Source organism: Periplaneta americana, chromosome 13 (genome assembly GCF_040183065.1).
Source record: "Periplaneta americana isolate PAMFEO1 chromosome 13, P.americana_PAMFEO1_priV1, whole genome shotgun sequence".
In the NCBI taxonomy this organism is placed as follows: domain Eukaryota; kingdom Metazoa; phylum Arthropoda; class Insecta; order Blattodea; family Blattidae; genus Periplaneta; species Periplaneta americana.
In genome coordinates this window covers 48,965,059-48,989,465 of record NC_091129.1, presented here as the reverse complement: position 1 = coordinate 48,989,465, position 24,407 = coordinate 48,965,059, and the positions used below count along the sequence as shown (strand labels likewise).

At 34.2% G+C, this 24,407-nt stretch overlaps 1 protein-coding gene across 4 annotated transcripts in view; it reads right to left on the bottom strand.

Moving 5' to 3' along the window:
• The window catches only part of LOC138711870 (uncharacterized), a 77,467-nt gene extending 53,602 nt beyond the window's left edge, over nt 1–23,865 (bottom strand). The window contains exons 1-2 of one of the 4 annotated variants that reach the window (XM_069843124.1): nt 23,728–23,865; nt 8,710–8,852 (exon numbers count right to left, since the gene is read on the bottom strand). In XM_069843124.1, the coding sequence (XP_069699225.1) occupies nt 8,710–8,834 (125 nt within the window). In that variant the 5' untranslated portion in view covers nt 8,835–8,852; nt 23,728–23,865. Of the gene's footprint in view, nt 1–8,709; nt 8,853–21,676; nt 21,708–23,699 lie in introns of those variants that run through there. The other 3 variants (XM_069843125.1, XM_069843126.1, XM_069843127.1) reach the window with 3 other exon arrangements.
• Between the last annotated feature and the right edge of the window lie 542 nt (nt 23,866–24,407).

The window sequence follows — 24,407 nt, the reverse complement described above, 5'->3', positions numbered from 1 at the left end:
ACTCCTATGCCTCCCTGGATTTGTGCAGCTCCCCCAGGCAGACAACAACAGTAAGCAAATAAAAGGACCACATCTGCTCCTATCTCCTGTGAAACCTGAAATTATTAAAGATGATAGATGAAATTAATATAGGCAAGATGAGTCTGAGATCCAACGCTGGAAATTACCCAGCAATTCTGCTTCAAGTGGTTGAGGGAAAACGTTGAAAAAAACCTAAACCAGGTAACTTGTCCCAACCTGGATTTGAACTCAGTCTGCTCGTTTCACGGTCAGGCATTTAACCACTACTCCACAGTGGTAGACTGGTTCATTCCTCAGTGAATCAATACGTTTTTATAATTTTTAGCATGAGACGTTACTTAAAGAAACTATTTGTACAAAAGTTCAAAATCCATTCAGCAGCATAGCAAGAACTAAATGAATCATTAACATAAATTATTCAGTTTAGGCCTTAAGTCCCAGTTTACAGTCTTGTTTTCTCGCCTTTTAGGCATCTGACTGATCTGTTAGGAAAGGAAAATCGAATGCGTAGGTACACAGTCTCATTAATTCCTTTCTTGAAACCAGGTGTCTGTCAGCTTTCCCACACCTACTCTGTCTCCTGCCCTGCATTCAAGTGAAAGTTGTCATGCAGTACGGTTACAATTTTCTTGAGAGAAGGCTTATTGTGTCACTCAGTATTAATTATATATTTTAATCTACTTTATTTCTCTTTTATAACATTAAAATACTAAGTTATATAGTTTTTTGCCTCATTTATAAATCACAATGTAGATAGTTAATTGGAAAATAATTTTAAAGCATAACACTTTAATACAGTACCTAATATAAAATTAATAATTTGGCTAAGTGGAGAAAGAAAGTGACAATTCTATTCATAGAACATTGTGCAACAAATGTCCAGTGAACTCCGAAAAGTGAGATGTGAAATTACTGTGACTGAAATAAAATCTAAAACAAAGACTATGTGGTCGCATTGCTCCAATAAGAAGCAATTAATAGTGAAGTCGAAGAAAGTGGTGCAGGCATTGAAGTTAATGAGACAAAATGGGAAATTCAAATGGCTTTAATGTTCGTAATAACGAAACAAATGTCGCGAGCACCAGTCACCCAAGACAAATAGACCTAACTATTTATATCGTCTCAAAAATACACGGCAAAATCTCAGAGTTGGATTCCGCATATGGAGAGGACCAAAAAATGTTATATAAAACACGGATCCGGAAATTGATAATTATTGAGATATCAGACAATGATGTATCTGATGTTAGTACATTACTAGCTTGCTGGACTACTAGTGAAATGTCTTCTAACAAAGGAGATAAGCTGTTGTTGGTGAGGTCATGCCTACACATTTAGTGTTTTAACTACTACAATCCATCTACAAGTGCTAACAGATTCCATTCAGCACTGACCTTATTAGCCAAGACTAACTATATGTATTGTAGTAAGTTAATTTTGTACCATTAATTTGCAACACTAACATAGTTTAATGTCTGATATCTCAATAATTATTGATTTCCTGACCCATTTTTATCTAATATTTTTATCGTCTACAAGTGTGGAATCCAACCCTGAAAATTTGCCGTATATTTTTTAAACACCCTACACTTACTTACTTATTTACTGGCTTTTAAGGAACCCAGAGGGTCATTGTCGCCCTCACATAAGCCCGCTATTGGTCCCTATCCTGAGTAAGATTAATCCATTCTCTATCATCATATCCCACCTCTCTCAAATCCATTTTAATATTATCTTCCCATCTATGTCTCAGCCTCCCTAAATGTCTTTTTCCCTCCGACCTCCCAACTAACACTTTATATGCATTTCTGGATTTTTAAACACCCTATACATTACAATTTAATAGTGATATTATGATGATGATAATTATTATTATTGTATTATCATTAACCATTCAACAATCCCTTATATCAATCCCTTTATGATTCCTTCAAACAAACTGTAGACTGTCTTCAAGTATTCTCCTTTCAAAGAGCTGTATATAAAACTTCACGTAAATGTGGTACTTCTTTACTCAAGAGGACTTGAACAGAAGTGTTTGAAATTCTGGTGTGATTCACCAGTTGCTAGAAATCTTATGTAGCACATAACTTGTTTTTTAACCGAGTTTTCCATGTAACTGAGAAGTTTATTAAAATTACATTCACTCATTCTCAAATAGTTCCCATACGCTAAGGCATCCCCTAAATGCAATTCGTTATTTAACAATTTTAAACTGCTTGCTTCTTCCCTCCCTTTTCTCCACGATTTTATCCAACAAAATCACTTCCTCTTTGATCCAGCTGCTGCAACTAATGATATCACCCCTGCTGAAGCAGCAAGGAAAGCCACTTGCTCTTCAGACGTGATGAGACACAAGCAGACTAGGATTCTGCAGAGCGACATGCTGATGATGACAGAGGCAAATGCGCGCATCAGTTGTTTGAGGAACAGCCAATCTACACATTCCTGATAGTACGGACAGGAATGGAATTGAGACCAGAGCTCGATTCTTTTCTGATGCCCGACTTGGAGAAAAAATGTAATGTGCGTGCTAAGAGAGTGAGGCGCCTGGTAAACAGGGACTAAGGCCAGTTCCGACTCCCCATGTTTCAAAATTCGTCCTTCCAACATTTCCTTGATCTCTAATCTTCTTTTCCCTTTTGCTCTGTAATTGTTTAGTCGTTTAGGTAGTCTATGTTCTTCCATATGCAATAAATGTTCTTGCCATCTTTGTCTGTAGTCTCTCATATTTCAGATATGAAGTTCTTTTCTTATGTCTTCACTACATTTAAGGCAGGTTATATCCTGCCAGAGGTCGTAATAATTTCATTTTTGCAGTGTCTATTCTCAGTAGCTGTGGAGATTTGAGAGTCCACGTTTTTGATCCATATGTCAGTGTTGGAATGGCCAAAATTTCATAAAATTTTATTTGTGTCTGGTCTCACTTTCCTTTTTGAAGTTTTCCTTATTGAATCTACTAGTTGTTGGAATTTATGTAATTTGCCTCACTATAAGAGAAAATACAGCCAACTTATTAAACTGTTCTATTGTTTTATTTTCTAATATAATTTTGGTTCTTAGAGGATCAGTTTCTTTAAATCCAAGTAATTCAGTTTTTTATAGGAATTTTTAAATTATCTTTTTCTGAATCTTGGTGTAGTAAATAAACAGCCTTTTGTAAATTATCCCCTGAATCAGAGATCACTCGGTCATCAGTAAATAAGACCATATTTAAAATTGTTCCATTTACAAAATAATTATATGTTAGCAGTTGCTGTCATTCTTTTTTGGCTTTGTCAATATAAAAATTAAATCACCTGACATAGGCTAATTAAGAACATTAAACGCTTGAGATGGGAAAGGCATGTAGCACGTATGGGCGAATACAGAAATGTATATAGAGTGTTAGTTGGAAGACCAGAGGGAAAAAGACCTTTGGGGAGGCCGAGACATAGTTGGGAGGATAATATAAAAATGGATTTGAGGGAGGTGGAATATGATGGTAGAGACTGAATTAATCTTGCTCAGGATAGGGACCGATGGTGGGCTTATGTGAGGGGTCAATGAACCTCCTGGTTCTCTAAAAGCCATAAGAAGTGGTGATAAAGGACATTCATGTCTTCAGTGACACACACAGAATTGTGTCAAGAATGGGGGGGAGGGGTCATTATTAAAATTGTTTACAACTATTTACATTATCGGTATTTTAAATGTTGTGTATTATTATTATTATTATTATTATTATTATTATTATTATTATATCACAATTTCTACGAAAATTTGAGTCATTGATAACATCACCATAACATTAAAATGTCAGAATGTGTTAAAGTTAACAACTGAAAAATTACGATGGTGTGAATTAGAAAGAGAGAATTCTGTTCAGTAATCTTTTATGAAACGAGTCAAAGTCAGAATAGGAGAAGAAATGTCAGAAGTGAAGTTGGGAGAGGAGTACATCAAGGATGTCCTTTATCACTTACCCTGTTCAACATCTACTTGGAGGATTTAGTAAAGAACTGTTTTCAGAACATGGGAGGAGTGATAGTAGGAGGAAGAAGAATAAAGTGCAGATTTGTTGATCATATGGTGGTTGTTAGCAGAAGGGGAAATGATACTAAAGGATATGCTACTGGAGCTAAATGACAGCTGTGAACAGTATGGGATGAAGATAAATGCAAATAAAACGAAGAACATGGTCATAGGAAGAAAAATACAGAAGATAAACTTTTCTAAATGAGAAAGTAGACCAAGTGGACAGCTTCAAATACTTGGAGTGTACTATAAGCAGTAACATGAGCTGCTGCCAAGGAGTCAAAAGGAGGATAGCAATTGCCAAGGAAGCTTTTAATAGAAAAAACAGCATCCTCTGCGGATCTCTGGGAAAAGAACTAAGGAAGAGACTAATGAAGTGCTTTGTATGGAGTGTGACATTGTATGGAGCAGAAACATGGACATTACGACGAAGTGAAGAGAAGCGAATAGAAGCATTTGAAATGTAGATATGGAGAAGAATGAAACGTGTAAAGTGAACAGACAGAATAAGAAATGAAGCTGTGTTGGAAAGAGTGGGTGAAGAAAGAATGATGCTGAAAGTGATCAGGAAGAGAAAAAGGAATTGGTTGGATCACTGGCTGAGAAGAAACTCCCTCCTGAAGGATACACTGGAAGGAATGGTGAACGGGAGAAGATTAGAAGAAGATATCAGATGATAGACGACAGTAGGATACATGGATCATATGAGGAAACAAAGAGGAAAGTAGAAAATAGGAAAGATTAGAGAAAGCTGGGTTTGCAGTGAAAGACCTGCCCTTGGACAGAACACTGAATGCATTAAATTGCTGTTGCTGTTGTTGATCAATTCTAAGGATCTTGGATTTCTTCCATTCTCCTGATATTATTAAACTAATATTTTCAAATACTTAGGTCAGTTGGACTGATTTTATATTAATAAAAGAACGTATTTTATGTTTATTCATGCATATTTATTAGAGATTACAGGCAGATTAGAAGAGCTTACTGGTAAAATGTGGGATAGGATCTGCTGAAACCCATTTGAAAACTCGTCTTACCATGCTTAGGCAGACATCCCTCATTCGTCAATTATAACCTACTAGTGTCCCAATTTCTTTGTCTTAGTCACATTGAAAACAGACTAAGGAAAAGGAAACTTTAGAGGTAATAAATTTCCCTGAAACCAATAGGCTATTTATGGAGACATTAGATCTGTATCATTTCATTTGTCATTTTATTTCAAGTAAAGAGAAAATAAAAAAGGAAATGTTCATTAATTCGAGTGAAGAAAAAAAGTCAATAAATGTGCTCATCTTTTAGACAATTATATCTTTATCCCTTTTGCTGTGGAGACCTTTGGTTCTTGGAGTCATTTCGCTAAAGTTTTGGTATCTCAAATCGGTCAAATTTTGATCTCCATTACTGGTGATCGCCATTGCACACTACTTATTTGTGTCAACGCTTAAGTATTGCTATTCAATGCGGAAATGCACTGAGCGTTTTAGGTACTCTTCCTGAATCCAGACCTTTGGACGAACTCTTTCTTCTGTAAAATTTATTACGTTTTCTGTATGTAAATATTTGTATTTAGTTTATTTCTGTGACATATTTTATAATTAATACATTTATGTCGCTTCTTTACCATTAAATAGCTAGTTTGCATCATTTCTTCAAATCAAAATCCATTATTTTTTTCTGAAAATGATTATATTCCAGTCACAACATTTTGAAAATAAATTGACTGAGAAATATTGTTAAGTCCATTCAGCAGTTTAGGAGAAATTCTGTACACAGATGGGCAGACAGAAATGACACGTCAGAAAGCCACTTTTTTACAATGACAAAATGTAAAACCTGTGTCCCCCCCCCCTCATAAAAATCTAGAATCAGTTTCTTGGAACAGAACCGTATTTTTCCTTTATACACTGTATTGGCTTAGTAACAAAGTAAAAAATTACTTCGGAATATGTATGATAAGAACTTTCTTGTGTTAAATTTTAACGTACCTTGTTAACACAAGAAAGTTCTTATCATACATATTCCGAAGTGATACAGTGTTAAAAGTTGTGTAATCAAGGTGTATAAAAAATTAGTGTCACAAAGATGACACACTTCTCATTACTGGTATACATATGTTCGTTTTTTGTAACAATTCTGTTCCTTTATTATTATTTCGAATTAGGCTATATTGCTGCTTGTGCTTTATCTTCCTAAAATATTACTCACAAGACATACCTAAAATTATACCATTCCATTGCTTAATTCCAAGATAAGTTGACTCAAAGATACTGATTATGAACAAAATCTGTTCAATAGTTAGTAGAAACTGCTGTACACACATATCATATCTAAAACCATGTTGAAAATCTCGAAACCGATTCTTGCAGCATCACAATAATTTCTCTTCATATTTTATAGAATGAAGTAAAAATTAATAGAATACACAGTTGAAAACTCCACATTCTTTCTCATAGCACAATCACTATAAAAGCCTAAAATCTTGATATAGGCCTATGCCTATTTTCTATATTCTACAAGCGTTTAAAAAAAATGCACAACTTTTTTCATACTAACATGCTGATGGAAACCATTGCAAATTATGCTATATTGCCACTAACTACGTTAACAACTGCAAAAGAGAACTTTTATCTAATGTACATGTGCATGCAACTGTAATCCTTTGAAACAGGTTCTGTCTTCAATCATATACAAATCACGAGTCAAGACATGGACATCACAGTTGAGAAGCATGCAGTGTTAAGATTTTGTCTGCAGAAACACTGCACTGAAACTTCGAACACCTCAACATGAATTTTATTGTGTTTATGCAAGCTGGGTACCAGTGTTGCTCACACTAGAACGAAAGTGTGAGTTCAAATGTGCCAAGCACTAATAACACAGGCACTTGAATATGGTGAGGATTATCAAAAGTCTATAATTACTTGTGATTAACATGAGTACATCAGTATGAATCTCAGGACAAACAACAGAGTTCTGTATGGAAAAGTCCATCATCACAAACACCAAAGAAAACTAAAGTTATGAAGTTGGCTGGTACTGTTATGGTGATCGCATTCTTTTATCACAGAGCATGGATCTACCAGTATGCAGTCTCAGAACACACTATAGTCACAGATATATACTTTACAGTATGCCTGTCCCAAAGAAGCTTTTTTTAGCCATTTTAGCCAAAATCACTACCGTCTGCACACATGTCTGGAAGTTGCACCATAATCTAGATGCATATTGAGGAACATGCATGAATTTCATTTTCCACAGAAAATAAGTTATTTTACTGGAAAAAAATACACAATCTCATAATACCTAATAGAAAACTTAATTATCTTTAATTTTCCTGATAAAAATTCAAATAATTGCAATAATTAAAAAACTTTATGTGACTATAAGACTCCATTTCACTGGTGTGACATCACAAAATATGATTTTACAACAATTACTTCCAAATCAAATGCAGTGAATCATTTCTGGCTTCGATTTTTTTCATTCCTGCCATTGAATTTTAGTCAACCACTGCAGAAATATACTATATCTGTTCTTACTGAAAAGTTGCAGACGAAAAGTCTGATATATTGTCACAATGTGCTTAAAAAAATACTGTTTTCATCAACATCCTTGTGACACTTTTTTCAAATGTAAAATGCATTTGCCATTTTCGCACTTCTCTCACAGGTAGCCAGATTCAATAGCATTTTCACCATACTGTTTACTATCTGAGGAAAACAATTACCACAAATAAGTTCACACATGGGAGATTGTCAGATAGCACTTCCTGAATCCTTTAACACCATATCTGTTTTCAGATAGACTACCTCACACAAAGAATTAAAACATTAAGTTATCTGTAATAGAGACATATTTTGATTAAACCATAGATACCGTATATCTTTCCTCATTATATTCATAAGAATCTAGTTAGAGGGGAAAAAATGCATGTTCCACACTCACAAAGTCAGGTCCAATGCACCAGGAAGTTATATTTCCGAAAATCTGTTATAAACATAGATCAGGGTAGAGAGACAAAGAACGAACTTCTCCAGATACAAACACATCATTCATAAGGAAAGTTGTTCTTTCATATTCTGAGAAATAAAATTCACGACATTTTTTTTTCCACACTAAAATATATGAAAGTGCTGTGAATCGTCAAGACAAAAGTTGCTAATAATTTGTATTAAACATTTATAACTTTCTTATTTAATTAAACTTTTACAGTGTTCCTTTACATAACATTGAAACTACTGAAGCACTATACAGAGTGTATTTGAAAAGTTCGTGGCCTGACACATAGATAGCACTGAAAACCTGTCAACAATGCCATCGTTGTTAGCAGCCATTTTACATTAGTTCTAGCACGAAAAATTGTTTCAAAATAATCCTACTTTAATTTCTATGTCAGGCTATGAACTTTTCAAACAACCCTTTTAGTTATTAAGAACAGGACTCAGATTCACAAAAACTCTAAGTCCAAAATAACCCCAAGAATAAGTTCTGAAGTACCGGGATAATTTCGTAAATCACCTTGTTATGAGTGAAATTATATTTGTTCGTAATGAAACACACTTCATTTTCCTGTTCGTTTTTAGATGCAAATTTGGTTATACTATTAAAAATGTCACTGTAAGAGATTTTCACTGCATTTCATAGTGAATCAGTGACTATGATTACACTTACTCAGTCATTGGTTTCAGTACTTCTGTTCTTCTCCTTAAACTCAAAATCTTCCTAATTTCTTTCACTGTTAGTTGTCCAAAGAAGACCTCATCATCACTATTACAGTATTGATCTAGAGCCTCCATGGCTGCTTGGAAAGGTTTCTGAAACAGATTTAATCTCACAAATATCTAATTTCTTATTAAGTCATTCACTTATAGTCATCTTTCCTGCCTAACATACTGGAAGTGCAGAATAAACCACTTAACGCTTCGTGCTTCACATCACAAAATTGAAATTTTGTTTTTACAATGTAAGGAACCTAAGAAGTTAAATGATTCATCCTAGTACAATTTTCGCATAAATCATGAGAAAACTAAACCCATTCTTATGGAGTATACAGTACAGGACACATCTATATTTAAAAAAAAAAAACTCTGAATATATTACAAAACAATACCAGTTGGAAATGATCCTTACATTCTACGGTCTGTGATTATTTGCATATAAATTATACTGTGAACATCACGCAATCAACAGAAAATCTATGAAGAATGAATGAATGAATGAATGGATTAATTAGAATAGTTATTGATTTTCCAGTTCCCTAAGAAGTATATTAACTGTGGAATTTACATTTCTCTATAATGTAATCGTATATAAATTGTACTGTGAACATCATGTAATTGATAGAAAGAATGAATGAATGATTAATTAGAATAGATCTTGGTTCTCTAATTCCCTAAAAAAAAATTAGTAACTGTGGAATTTGTATTTCTGTATAAAGTAATTCTGCATAATGTTACAAAAAATAAACGTGAATTACATTACGCCTACCATACATGTACGCAGCAATCATGATCACTAAGCTTCAGATTCTTAGGTGCGAACTTATTTTATTCCTGTATTTTTAATCTCAAAATTAATCTCATTTTTTGTTTTAAATTCTGGGGAACAAAGTGTGAGAATTTTATGAGATCTTAAAAGACCTAAATTGTAATTGATAATTTTAAAGTTTTTAACTTATTTATTCAGAAAAGACTCTTTACAGTAATTGGATTAGATTTACAGCAAAGTGTTTTCAGTTGCAAAAAGTACAATTATTTTTTTTGAAGAAACGTTATATCAATACAGTTGTTTTAAACATAACAATTCTAGATGTAACAAACTAACAAGTCAGAACATTAATACCTAAATGGATTGATTTTACTAATTAATTACTGTTGTCAAATATATTACCGTACTAAGAATTGATTGTACAACCTAAAATTATGTATTACACTTATACACTTAGTCATGCCCTTATTGTTATTTGAAGGCAAGTAACACTGTTAACATATGACTAAGGTAAAACATTGACAATGATGTCAATCTAATTACTACAAAGCTACAGGGACAGAATCAAAACTCCAGAGTTATTTTGACAAGGTGTATTTAACATACAAAAAGAACAGTCTATACAACCAATTAAAAAAATAAATAATTTTCAATAATGCTGAACAAGTCCACCTCTATTAATCAAAACTGAACAAGTCCTACAGATTTTTCACAATAGGGCACGGGCATTTTTGTGTAAAACAGAATGTGATATACAATATTAATTTATAGGCGACCCTTCAATGGCTCACAAAATATTAAAAAATAGCATTGATGTGAGGATTGTTTTTAGTCTTTTTCACCTCATATAAATTTAGAACTGATGGACGTGTCTGTTTTTGGGCGCAAGCTCCACATTTGTGGTGACCTGATCAGTAGTGCTGACGATAATGCAACATTTTTCAACCGGATTATAACAGGAGACGAAACATGACATTTTCTGAATGATCCGGAATTGAAATGACAATTGGCCATCTGGAAATCGCCATTATTGCCACGAAAGAAAAAAATTGCGACAGGACAAATGAAAAGGCAAGATGATATTTAAACTGTTTTTCAACTCATCAGGAACTGTTCACATGGAATTCACCCCACAAGGAGCAACTGTAAACAAGACCCAGTAGAAGGAGCTCCATCATCTATGCCAGGCATGACCAAAGCAAGAGGTAGTATTGAATCACTGTTGAATGCAGCTCCCAACACTTCAGTCTATGTTTGAGGATAGAGTTAGAGAGGTAGCTGATTCAAATCACAAAGTATGACAGTGGTAGATTACGTCATTTACCTCTTACTGTTTATCGAATTATTAACTTAAAAATATGTATTTACACAAAGCTATTGCATGGAATATTTCTCTAGTTACTTTTTTAAATATAACGCAATCAACATTTATTTGAAAATTAATATAATGCATGTTATTCTCTTCAGTGAGCCAGAAAATGTTTAAATTATGGTTTACTTAACAACGCTCGCAACTGCCGAGGTTATATCAGTGTTGCTGGTGTGCCGGAATTTTGTCCCGCAGGAGTTCTTTTACATGCCAGTAAATCTACTGATATGAGTCTGTCGCATTTAAGCACACTTAAATGCCATCAACCTGGACCGGGATCGAACCCGCAACCTCAAGCACAGAAGGCCAGTACTATACCGACTATATGCTACCCAGGCCGACTTCAGTGAGCTAATGTGCAAGCATATGATGTACTGATGAATTGTTAGTAACTAATTTTTAGTTATGTCTTCCCTATATCAAATCAATTAATAATCCACTCTAAAGAACTTGGTTTATGTGTTCGTAATAATAACTAATAATTATTTTAACCATTACTGTTCCCTAATCTTCATCGAATCGACCAAAAACAACATGAAAATCTGACATTATATCTGATTCAGCTATATGTAATTCTTCCAAAATGTTCTTTTCCAATGTTCATCACATTTATAGTAATAATACAGTTAACTATATATAACATTAAAATTGTTATAAAGAATTTAATATAATAGTAATAATAATAATAATAATAATAATAACAATAATAATAACGTAGGTTAGGTATAGCCTTTAAATCAGAATATTGGGAGTATAATGGCTTTTTAGATTGGTTTTGAAAAGCCAAGCAAAGCCTTGCCACAAATGAGGCATTTAATATTTCCTTTATACTCAGAAACTATAATTTCTCCTCTCATTGTGAATGGAAGTTTCTTTTCTACATAATCGACACAGAATAAACATGACTTCGATATAGACATTGTGAAAGTACAAGCACCACTGATACCATTGGTCCTCTGTCATGCAAGGAATAGTGGAAGAGGTTGAGATTGTGGGAGAAAGCATTAAATCTTAGGCCGTCAGCACATGGCTCTACTAGTTAGTAGAGTTGATCAACTGTTGTGAAACTCAACTGGTTAGCAACTGCTTGAAGCTGTATTCTGCACATGGAGCAACTGAAGTTGGTACTGCACTACGCCAGTTTATGTCCAACCTGCTGAAAAAGGAGCTTTTTCTAGTGTAGTGAGAACCAGAATATTTTAACATAGCATAGAGTGTATAACCTCCATATTGAAGTACCATGAAAAAGAGAGTACATTTCCTTATTATTTTGTTGCACACGAAGCATTCCCATTAACAAGTCAATTAATGAGATCATATTCAAGAAGAACCGTAAACTATGTGAAAAGAATCTTCAACTATATACTGAGACAGAGAAGGAAAACTATTGAATGTGCGATGTGCATTTGGAATTGCAACTGAAAAGTTTCAAGTTTTTAATGGACCCATATGATGTCGAACACCAGGAAAAGCCAATAATATTGTAAAAGTTCATAACTAGCCTATGTCTGCAGATGCAAAGAGATTGACTACACACCAACACAACTACAACAATGTCCTGAAATGACTAACAACTCGGTTACACCACAAAATAACGCAATTATACCAACCACTAATGCAAAACATTTCAATAAATGCTGCTCCTTCCCCAAATACTTCAAGAAATTATTTAGCAAATTACTTTCTTTTATTGTTATGCAAATGAGTTAGTTCAAATTAAGTTACGTATGTTGCATTTATACACCATAATGATTATCAGGGAACGGATTTATATGGACTAAAAATATATGAAATATGTAAATATATATGTAGTTATTTTTACCAAAATATGGAATTAAATATGGATTTTTACCAAAATATGGAATTAAATATGGACTTAAAATTATAAAAAAATGACTATGTACGTTAAATATTGGTACATTTTAATCAAACTAAACAAAAAATATAATGGACGTACCTTATCTTCCAATGTAGTTTCAACAAAACACAATTTTTATTGTCTGTTACCATAACAATAGGTTACAAACATTTCTTTCAAGTGCTGAAAAGTGAATCTTCTTCTATTGTCTCTGGGGATAGATTTATACTGACTAAAAGAGCGTTCGACGTCACAAGAAGTAACTGGTACATAATTCAATTTCACAATGTCTGCTGGGGATAAGTCCAAGTTAATCTTCACTGTTGATTCACCACTCATCACAGCAACAACCTTTTGTAGTTCTTCATATCCAGGGTTTTTTGAAAGTACAGTGTCCACCTTAGCTCTTACTGCATCTGCAACTTTACCTCTACCACGATTCAGTTGTTCCACAGTACTATTTATAATTTCAAAACTTTCAGATAGTGAAAGGTGCCTATTTTGGAGACTTTTGAGCGTTTTTATGATGCATGAAAATGTATGCTGAATGTGAGCTAAGTCATTCTTCACACTTATGTCACAGGTAACTGTTTTCGCAGTATCAATTGAGACTGCATCTTCAGAGTCCAATGCAAGGAGAACATTGTTAATAGAGTCTATATGTTCGGCATAATATTCAACTGCTTCTAGCCATGTACCCCATCTAGTTAAAATTGGCTTTGGTGGCAATGGAATTTCAGGGTACATTTCTTTCAACACGTTAACTCTACTGGGAGCTTTGAGAAATACTTTTTTCACTGATGAAATCAACAAATCTACTTTAGGGAAATTGTCTCTGACCACTTCTGCCACACGATGAAATGCATGCGCCACACAAGTAAAATGAGTCAATTTAGGATATACAACAGATAATGCTTGTCCAGCTTTGACCATATAAGGGGCAGCATCGCTAATAAAGAATAACACATTATCGTACATAATACCCTTTGGCCACAGGATACCCATAGCTTCGTTGAACAGTTTAACTATAGTTTTGTTATTGCACTTTTCTAGAACATCACAATGTAAAAGAATTCGTTCAGAATATTGTTCACTTAACAAACCGATAACTACATTACCAACAAGTCTACCTTCTTTGTCGGGAGTCTCATCAATGGAAACCCAAATTGAACTATCTTTAATTTCATCTCTTATCTTCTGTATTGTCTCATCGTAGATGGATGGAGCATACGTCTTCCTAAGTGTTGACTCATCCGGGATTGTATGTTGAGTATATTTTTCAAGGAATTCCCTGAAGACCTTATTCTTTAGTTTGTAGAGAGGAATATCAGCAGAGATGAGAGAACGGCACAGGTCGATGTTAAACTCAGATCTTACATTCGATGTTGTTGGTTGTGTTAAAAACAATTGTCTCTGCTTGGAATTTAGTTGTTTGTTGGCCTGATGTTTACTAGTTGTAATGTGTTGTTGCACCAGGAACTTTTGTGTAGATGATACTGCACACTGACACAAATTACAAAATAATATTTTATTGTCAGTTGATAAACCATCTTCTTTAAATTCTGAAATGTAACTTGTTAGTTTTGATTTTAAATTGACTGAATGACGTACTTTTGGCATATTTACCGTCTTTATAGTATGATTTACAAAACTGAACCTATGTGTACTCTGACTGGCATTTAACTGTTGAGCTGCACAACTGAAGTCTGTTAAAAATTTTAAATTAAATTAATACAGTTTTGTAACTTACTTTCCCATTGTTGATAGGACTGCTAATTTTCAAATAACTCTGATGTTAAAGGGATTACTGAACATGTGTTTAAATCTCTATTGTTGAAATGTATTTTTAAAAGTTAATGGAATTTTGTTTTGTTTTATTGTTAAACCTAATATAATATGGACTGTTTTATATGAAATATGGAAAATATATGGAAATTAACGAAAATATGTACTAAACTCTAAAATATGGAAAAATATGGAAAATAAAAGTAGGATTTTTCAACCCTACACATTGTGAAACATAAAGCTAATGCAAAATATAAATTATATTAGCTTTATAAGTAAATATGTATTTACATATAAATCCTTTCCCTGATGATTATACTTCATTTGCCAAGATAATCTACAAAATATGTCAAAAAGTGTAACGTGTAAGAATTATTTAAGTTGTTTTAGTTTTCATTTCTTTCAGATTACAACTATGTATATTCAAAAATAAAGAGTTAGATACTCATCATTTTGACTTGTTTTTGCTACTTTGCTATTTAAATTTATCATTGTTCCATATTCTCTCCGCAATCATATTGTATTTTTAATTTAACCTCTGCTTTGTATTCTGGATCCTAGTGGTCAGCCGTAGATTTCGGCCAGATGTACCAAATTGTGGAATTTGTGTCTGATGAATCTTTTCTTGAGTAGCCTGGCAGTTTCTAGTTATATAGTAGAGGTGGAGGTAGAGTCCCATGCTTTCTTGACCTTAACACTAGAATGAGGTGGTGTGGTCGGCACCATGCTCTGACTGCATTTTACTACCTGAGAAAGACCAAGTGCATAATTTGATAGGAGGCTGAGCTAATCTCGGAACGTTCTGGAAATTTCGCAATGAGAAAATCCCGTCACCACCATGGATCGAACCCCATACCTTCTAGTTCTAGTTCAGCTACTCTAATAATTGAGCTACCCGGCACCTCTAGTTATATAGTAAGAGTGTTTTTCAACTTCTATGCATTTGATGTCTGCAATTTATTCATTCATACTGCAAAACACCAGGCAAAATACATTGAAGGTAATGCAATGCAACTATGTGACTAAGGTTGGTTTGCGACCTGCACTCCAAGTTGCAAATAACCGTTCGCATTTGGTCGAGCCGTGTGCAGCAGTCCAATCAAATACAGAAGAAAGTGCTTGCAAGCAGCCAGTTACCAACTCAAGCCATGTACGGACGGTCTTTCAGTGCTCAATGCTCACATTTGCATCACAACTCACTAAAGTGTCATAAGTGTCCTGAGTTTTGGTGTAGGTAGAATTGGCTGTGCTACACAATGCCCCTGCACATCGATCTGTGCTTGTCCAAGAGGAACTGGCAAGGCAACAGGTCACAGTCTTGCCACACTGTCCATATTTGCCTGATCTTGCACAATGCAATTTATTTCTCTTTCCCCACTTGATAGCAAAGCTATGTGGGAGTAGGTTTCAGTTGGTCGAGATCATTACTGTCACAAAAGAAGCTGTACAAAATCTTCTTGTCAATATCTTTCAGTGGTGTTTCCACCAGCTGTATCAACATTGGCAGACATGCATAGTGGCCAACAGCGACTATTTTTAGGAATGATGAATTTGTGTCTGTGAACATTCCACGAACATAATGACTGTACCTCGTATTAGAAACTAGCTGAAAGTACCCGGCGTTGCGCGGGTTTTTCTTTCTGCTTCTATTTTTAATTGAACTGGTTATTAAATTTTCGGAAATCTCGAAAACCCAACTATAGACAACCATAACAAATTGTCTTTACTAAGCTTTCCTCGTCCATAAAGATGAATCTTTACTTAACTTCACTAACATGAATTAATTAACTTCTTAGCCAAATGCCTGCCAGGATTAACTAAATTTAAAACAGTTTTAGATCAGGCACCGAGAAGAAAACATTTCATCATGTGCTTCACATTTAATTTTTTTTTTAATTTATATATTTATTTTTTTTGTCTATTTATGTATTCTGGTGTAGATAAGGCCATTAGGCCTTCTCTTCCACACCGCCAGAAATACAAATAAAATAACAGAAAAATCAAACTACAGTATAAACAAAGTAAAACCCAACGAAAATATATACAGGCTACAGTCACACAACCTTTAAATGAGCTAACATTGTCTTGAAGTTCAACAAAACAAAAACACACCCTTCGATCTCTATACGCCCCCTTAGTGTTGACCCAATGTGCTACGGATCTTACATTTTATCTCTGCCGGTCAGTTACCACTAAATTTCAAGTGCCTTATCTTAGTCGTGGCTGTCAGCATATTAAATAATTTTTCTGCCGTCTCCTTTCCTCCCCACCACAAATGTGACGTTGTACTGAGGCAGAAATAAAATAATTATAAGATCTGTACATTGATCTGAAGCTGTGCTGACATACATTTCACGTAATTTTATGTCTACATGTGCTTTCACTTGAACTTCAGAGAGCTGACGGTAATTAGGGAATTCCCTTGTTCCCAATCTGAATCCGTTGGAGTGTCATCGTGAGCCGAAATTTATCTATCGGTCATACCAAAGAATCAATATATACATATACTGTATAATTCAGTTTATATTGGAAGATTTTTTACCCCTTGACAACTGTACGTCCGCTTATATCATACTCGGGCTTTTTAAATAAGACTCGCGATATTACATCTAAAAAATTCAGAACATATTAAATATATTACTTTTTATTTTATGTACAGACTGCAGATAGAGTATAATTTTGCAAGAAGTCAACATAAATAATAATATTCTGAAAGACATGTTATAGAAATGAAGTCACTGTTCTTTCCACAACGCTTAACATTCTACACTGGCAACATGATTACACAGATAGAATTTCGCAATAACACATTATTGGACACGGACAATAATATTTTGAAAGATACGTATTTTAGAATTAATATAGTGTTATTTTCAGTGGGTTTACGTATATTCACATAGGAACATGACAAAAGTATCATTGATATGCATACAATTCGTTTTTCCCTCTTTTGTATAAATGTGTATATATGTTTAGGTGTGCTCACTCGAAAGCAAGTTACGCAATTTATTTACAATGTGAAAAACGCGGAGTTTTTAAGTGAATGCCTGCAACTTTGAGTGACTATCTTTGAGCTTTATTTTACTACGGTCATTACGAATGCTAGTTGCACTGAAACGGCAGTTGCTTAAAATCGAATGGCATGTTACTGGCTACCATAGAAATATGTGGGATCAAATCATCTTTTCTTTTCGTTTTGCCAGTTAATACTATCACTTCTGTTACGTTTGGCATGAGTTTTTTCACACCAATTCCTGTTCCATTGCATACTTTTCGTGGATCAATATTTCGCAATAGTACTATTGGTGATTCAATATTGAGTATTCAATTATGTGTTGACAATCCTTGCAATTACAAAGAATTCAAGAATTCAGTATGATAAAACACAGTCTGCTCACTACCTACAACTATCTCGAGAAACACATAATACGGTTCTGGACTGCATAAAGATACTTAATGCATGGATTGTCTAGATTTTGTTCTTCATGATGTATTTACAATGTTATTTTATATCGTTTTGCTTTTTCCATGGCCTCATGAAAGTCGATGTTGAATACAACAGACAATAATAAAGACTGTAGAAGATTGCATTTAATATTATAGGCCTACATTAATATTTGATCATATATATTTTTATCTTTTTAATTAATTTAACATCTATTTGTCCGATTTTAATGTAGCCTATGTTCTTCTCCTGGTTATGAAGGTTAAATGTGCAAACTTTGACACAAATCAGTCAAAGCGTGTAGATTTGTATAGAGAACATACATACATACCCACATTCACTTTTATATATTAGATTGTGTTATTTGTAAAACAAAATATTTAAACGAATCTGAAACAAATGCAATTACCAACATGCATAATACAAGAAATAAGCAGTACCTACATGGTTTGTCAACAAATGCCAGTCTCTGCAAAAATGGAGTCCTACATTCAGAAATAAAAATGTACAATGCTCTATTCCAAAATCACTCAGAAGTATAGTAAATGGTTACAATGTATTAAAATCGAAACTTAAAGCTTCTTTAGAAAAATATTGCCTTCATGCTATTCAGAACATTAGAATTTTGAACTTCAATAAATGAATAAATTTTTATTAATTTTGTATTATATCAGCTGATTTAGGCCTATATTTAATACTTTGGCTCAATTGTAGCCCTACTGATTACTTTTGTAAATCTGGTACCCGTCTGTTGTCCTACTGTATTGCTATTAGGCTAATCCTTACTAGGCCTTATATAATTTTTACATGTCCAAGTTAATGAGAACATTATGAAATTCATGTAGTAAAATTACATATTTTAGAAACATAATCTGTTACCCATATAAACATTCTGCTTAAACATAATAGTTCGTTGGCAAAAGTAGAATGACCGCTACCCCTCCATCTAGTACTGGACTCATCATAGCACATCTGATCGAGCACGCACTGGATTAAGCACAGAGAAACATAGACGGAGTTATGGGGGGAGGGAACTGCCTCCCAAACTTGTCTGAACTCTTTTTTTTTTTTCTATTAACGTTAGAAAATATTGAATTCAAAAGATTTTTCTTGGTTTTTTTTTTTTTTTTTACGATTAAGTTTCTGTGCTTAAATTGACGAATTAATGTCTTCAGATCATGCGTCTGGACTATAATATTTATTTTAAATTTCTGAATTTATAAGAATTTCTATACCCCATCTGAAGAATGGAAGCACTGTAATGTTTCTTTTGTAACAGCCTACTCATGTGTTAGAAATCTGCAAGTAAAGCCGTCACTTGGAGAAATACGAATAACATACTGCAGATCAATGCAGAAAAAAGAAAAGTGATCCACGTATAATGCGTAAATTTAAAGACAAGAGATTAAGTAAAATAATTAGAATTTATATTTCATATGATATCTTCAGGAAGGTAAGCTTCAGATAAGTTTCTGTTAGTCCTGTTACTTAGTGTTATTGATGTATGCATGTGTTTGTGTATGACAAAAAAAAAAAAAAAGGGAGATTGTTTTAAGTTATACCCTATTATAATTTGTAGTAGATCTACAGTTCAAGCCCTACACAACTTGGTCCGAAACATCACAGATATGGATGTAACACTGTAAGAAATATGCCCCTCCCCGAAAATACCTTTATTAAATGATCACATTCCGATATACTGTACCACAGTCAAGCTATAACAGGGGGAGATGGTAAATAATGTCCTCCATAACATCATTATATCGGGATTCTATGGTTTTGCTTTGCCCCCCCCCCCCTCAAGGAAACTGTTCTCTCCGCCTATGCAGAGAAATGAAATAGAAACGTGAGGGACCAGAACCATTTACCACAGCCAATTACCTTATATATCTGGAGTCGATGGATTTTGGGATAGCAAGGCAGGTCTCACATTTACCCTGAGATTGCCTCACATTTGCCTTACAATTATGAAAACCTCGGAAAAACCCGAACCTCAATTTAATAATGAGGTTCGGGTTTCATCACCTGGTGAAGGTTACTTATGTCCTGACCACTATATGAACTTGCTAAAATAACTTGAAAATGCCTTGGATTTATAGTATTGATTATTAGAAATTGATGTGATCACTGGGAGACCTGTATGCGTACCCAATCTGCCCTAAATACGTACCTTACTTATATACGAAAATCGTCGTCTGTGAATAAATACGACCATACTTCCTTAATGTGACAGTGGGTTTCAACATAGTAATAATACTACATACCTAATCTAACCTAACCTAACCTAACCTGTCACATAATACTACACACCTAGGGCACGCTTCCGTACAGGTGCAGTGGCATTTCCTCTAAGGTTATAGCCCAGTTTAGATGTGTGTGTGTATTAATCGAAAATTAGGGGCTGGAAAATATTGAGAATAGAACGCATGTTTATGTGACTTTTTTTTTTATTAATACACACACACCTAAATTGGACTCTAACCTTATAGAAATGCCACTGCCCCTATATGGAAGGGTGTCCCACACCTAACCTAACCTTCACATAATACTACACCCCTGTAGTAACATTCCTCAAGTTTCGTATCACTTCGTTTGCATTTGTTACCCATCTTGGTGTACGTGTCAAGAACAATCTAGTGGAAGAAGTGGAATGTCACAGCGAACGCCTTTTGCCTCCATTCTTTGTTTAGTTCGTTTAAAGTGTGTGAATGAATCAATGTGTTAATGCAGTGATAATTCCATATATATATTTATAGCTACTGCAGCAAAAATTTAAATGTGTTGTGGTTGTGATAAAAGTGTTGAAAATTGATTTATAGCATTACATTGGCAGTGATAAAAGTGTGCAACATTCGTTCAGAAGCTGGTAGATACTCTGCATTGACCCAGGGGGGTGTGAAGTTTAGTTAGTTTAGGTTTTTATTATGCCCTGCATATAAGAACAGCTGCATCTACACAAAAAATTGCGATAATTCGATAGAAAACATTGGTCAATATGCATAAAATGAGGATAAATTTCATAACGTGGGAATAACTGGTGGTAACCGTGTTCTGAAATTTTCCCTGACCAACGTTTTCTACGCCCCCCACCCCATAAATTAAACGATTTTCACTTTCAAAATCACCGGAACTACCCCAGCATTATATATATATATATATATATATATATATATATATATATATATTATATATATGAATTAAGTAAAAATAATAAAAACACTATTACTAGTAATATAACATAACCTGAAATATTTTATCAAAATTTTACTTCCAAAGAATTACCTAAAGCTGTAAACAAAATTTAAAAACCAAGAAATCTCCTGGTCCCGACAACATTCATTCAGAATTTTTTTAACATCTGGGGGAAAAGGCCAAGTCTATACTTTTATCAATTTTCAATTTATCATGGAACACCTCAATTCCTGCAGCTTCGAAAAAAAGCAATCAATGCACCAATTCACAAAAAAGGGAAACCTGCTCATGATGTTAATAGTTATCGCCAGTAGCACTATTAAGCATAATAGCAAAAACTATGGAGTCAGATCTCCAACAGATTAACTTGGTATTTAGAATCCCAAAATCTTTTATCACCAAGACAAGCCAGCTTTCGATAACTACACTCTACTAACGACCAAGTCATAAGCCTATGCCTAGGCCAAGAAATAAAAGAGAGTTTTAACAAGAAAGAAGATACCTTGGCATTATTTATTGACTTTCAATTAGCATATGATTCTGTTTGGAGAAATAAATTATTACTAAAACTCCAGAAATTAGGTATCTCCAGCATGTTCCGATGGATATCAGAATTCCTTAGTCAAAGATTCATTGCTACTAAATTCAATAACTCACTTTCTAGTTACAAACATTTCAATAACTCACTTTCTAGTTACAAACATATCGAGGTTTACCCCAGACTGCTGCCCTCAGCACAACTTTATTCAATAGGCTATTTATATAAATGACTTACCCTCCCTATTAGAGGAATCTAATATGAAAACAGCACTATTTGCAGATGATATAGTTTTGTGGACTTCCAGACCTCACAGACATAGAGACAAAATTCAAAATTCTGCTCTTAAAGCTCTAAATCAACTACATGAATGGAACACATCAAATTTGATGACATTCAATTTAAGCAAAAGTAACTACCAAATATGTTCACTTGGTAAAAAAGAAAGAGAATTCAATATTCAATACAATGGCCAACACCTCCCTAGGACTTATGAATCCAAATATCTTGGAGTTATTTTCGACAGTAAGTTAACATGGAACAACCATTTGAAATATATTTCTGAAAAAGCTCGTAAAAGATTCTCCTTTCTGAAAAGACTAGCAGGAAAGAAATGAGGTTGCTCTAGAAATACTTTGAACACTACATACAAAATGTTTATACAGCCAGTGCTGACGTACTGCGGAGAAATTTTAATTACTTCACCTTTCATAAACGAAATAGAACGTGTTCAAAACCAAGCTCTCAGGCTCATCACTGGTGGAATCAAAACAACTCCAATAGATTCTATGAGATTCCTCACTAATATTAACAGCATCAAAATGATAATAGAAGAAAAAGCACTGATTCAATATGAAAAACTTATCAGATTAGCAGGAAACAATTGGCATTCATACAGTCCTCAAAGTTTCAAATCTACGGTTCAAGAATTAAAACAGAAAATCAACATCCCGAATTTAAAAGAAAACCTACAAATTAAACCAAACCCTTTAACTCTATTAAATATAGAGTCCTAATCTAAATTTAACAGAAGAAATACTGAAATCAGAAGTAAACAATGACATACTGAAACAACTGTCTTTAGAGACAATTAAAATTAGACACCCTCCACAAAAACGGCTTTCTTTATACACTGACGAATCCTTGACTTCCAGGGAACAAGGTGCTGGTGCAAGTGTTACGTGCTGTCTCTTCTCACTTTATAGATCTCTTGGATATGGAACAAGTTTTGATGTAGAAATCATTGCAATAAATGAAAGGCTCAGGAATCTTCTATGCCAGATCAATAAATTTAAGAATGCAGTTATATTGTCAAACTCCAAAGCAGCTATTCTATCAATAGCCTTGACACACACACCTTCATCTCAAACAGCAGATATAACTAAAATGCTCTCTCAATTAATAACACTCAATAAAAGAATTGTATTCCAATGGATACCATCCCATTGTGGAATCCTGGAAACGAGAATGTGGATGCTTTAGCAAAGAAGGGCAGCACTGCTACTTACAGACAAGTTACTAAATCTACGTATTACTCTGTGAAGATTTATTAAATCTACATACTTAGACTTCAACAAAGAAAATTTAATAACATAATCTCAAAGGAAAAAATGAAACTATCTGCATCATAATCCACAGTTAACTCCCGATTTAAGTTACCACGCAAATCGTCTGTGGCTGCATTTAGTTTGGCAATAGGCCATGAATGTTTGACCAAATACTTCCATAGAATTGGAATATATGTCTCCTAACTGCCCATTGTGCAACTGAAACCAAGAAATGGATTTGGAACACCTCAAAATCTGTGTTTCAGCGGCTGATCATGACAATATCTTTGAAAAATATTGGGAGTAACTTACAAGAGGTCAAATGACTATCAAATAATTTCAAACTATAATCAGATGCATTCACCAGATACAACACCATTTCCGTACAATACTCCAACTATTTTGCAATAACTAAATATACTCCAATTTCATAGACTTACATAATAATATGCTCAAATATGCACTTACTTCTCAAACAACACACTTTTCTTTATTTCAAATTCGGCGACAAAACGGATAAGTTCAAATAATTAAATGACATACAAAACCCTCAGTACCAATATTCCCCTCCTAACATTCCCGTAACAAATTCAAGCTAGATTCAAGTCACTGCCAGTGCCTCCAACTCTAGAAACGGAAAATCATGTACAGAGTTGTCAAAATTCCGCTAAATTCCGCCATTGAATACTGGATCTGAATAAATATGGCGCAATCAGAAATATGAGAAATAAAGGCCATGATCTAGAATAAAGGAAATAACTGTGATCAAGAATCTTACGTTCCAATAAAGTTAAAAAGGCACCCCCAACTATAATGCTAGCTCCACACTCTCGCCGAGTCAACCCGAGCCAAGGCGAGCGCGAGAGTGTGGACAGCGAATAGGGATTATAAAGAATGGACACTTCGCGTCGGTACCTTTGATGTAGCCGGACTGATTTCAATGACCTTCAAGTCAGCTAGAGCGTCAGATTCTGCTTTCTCCCTAGAGTTGGCGCTGACATCACACCAGCTAGCAGTCGACACAGCGGAAATATAACACATACAATTAATACATCTAGTACATTATGTACTCAAATAAAATAAATTGGATCCATAAAATAATAAATCCTTCATTAACTGTAATGTCTAGACTCTAGAGTTCCTTTATA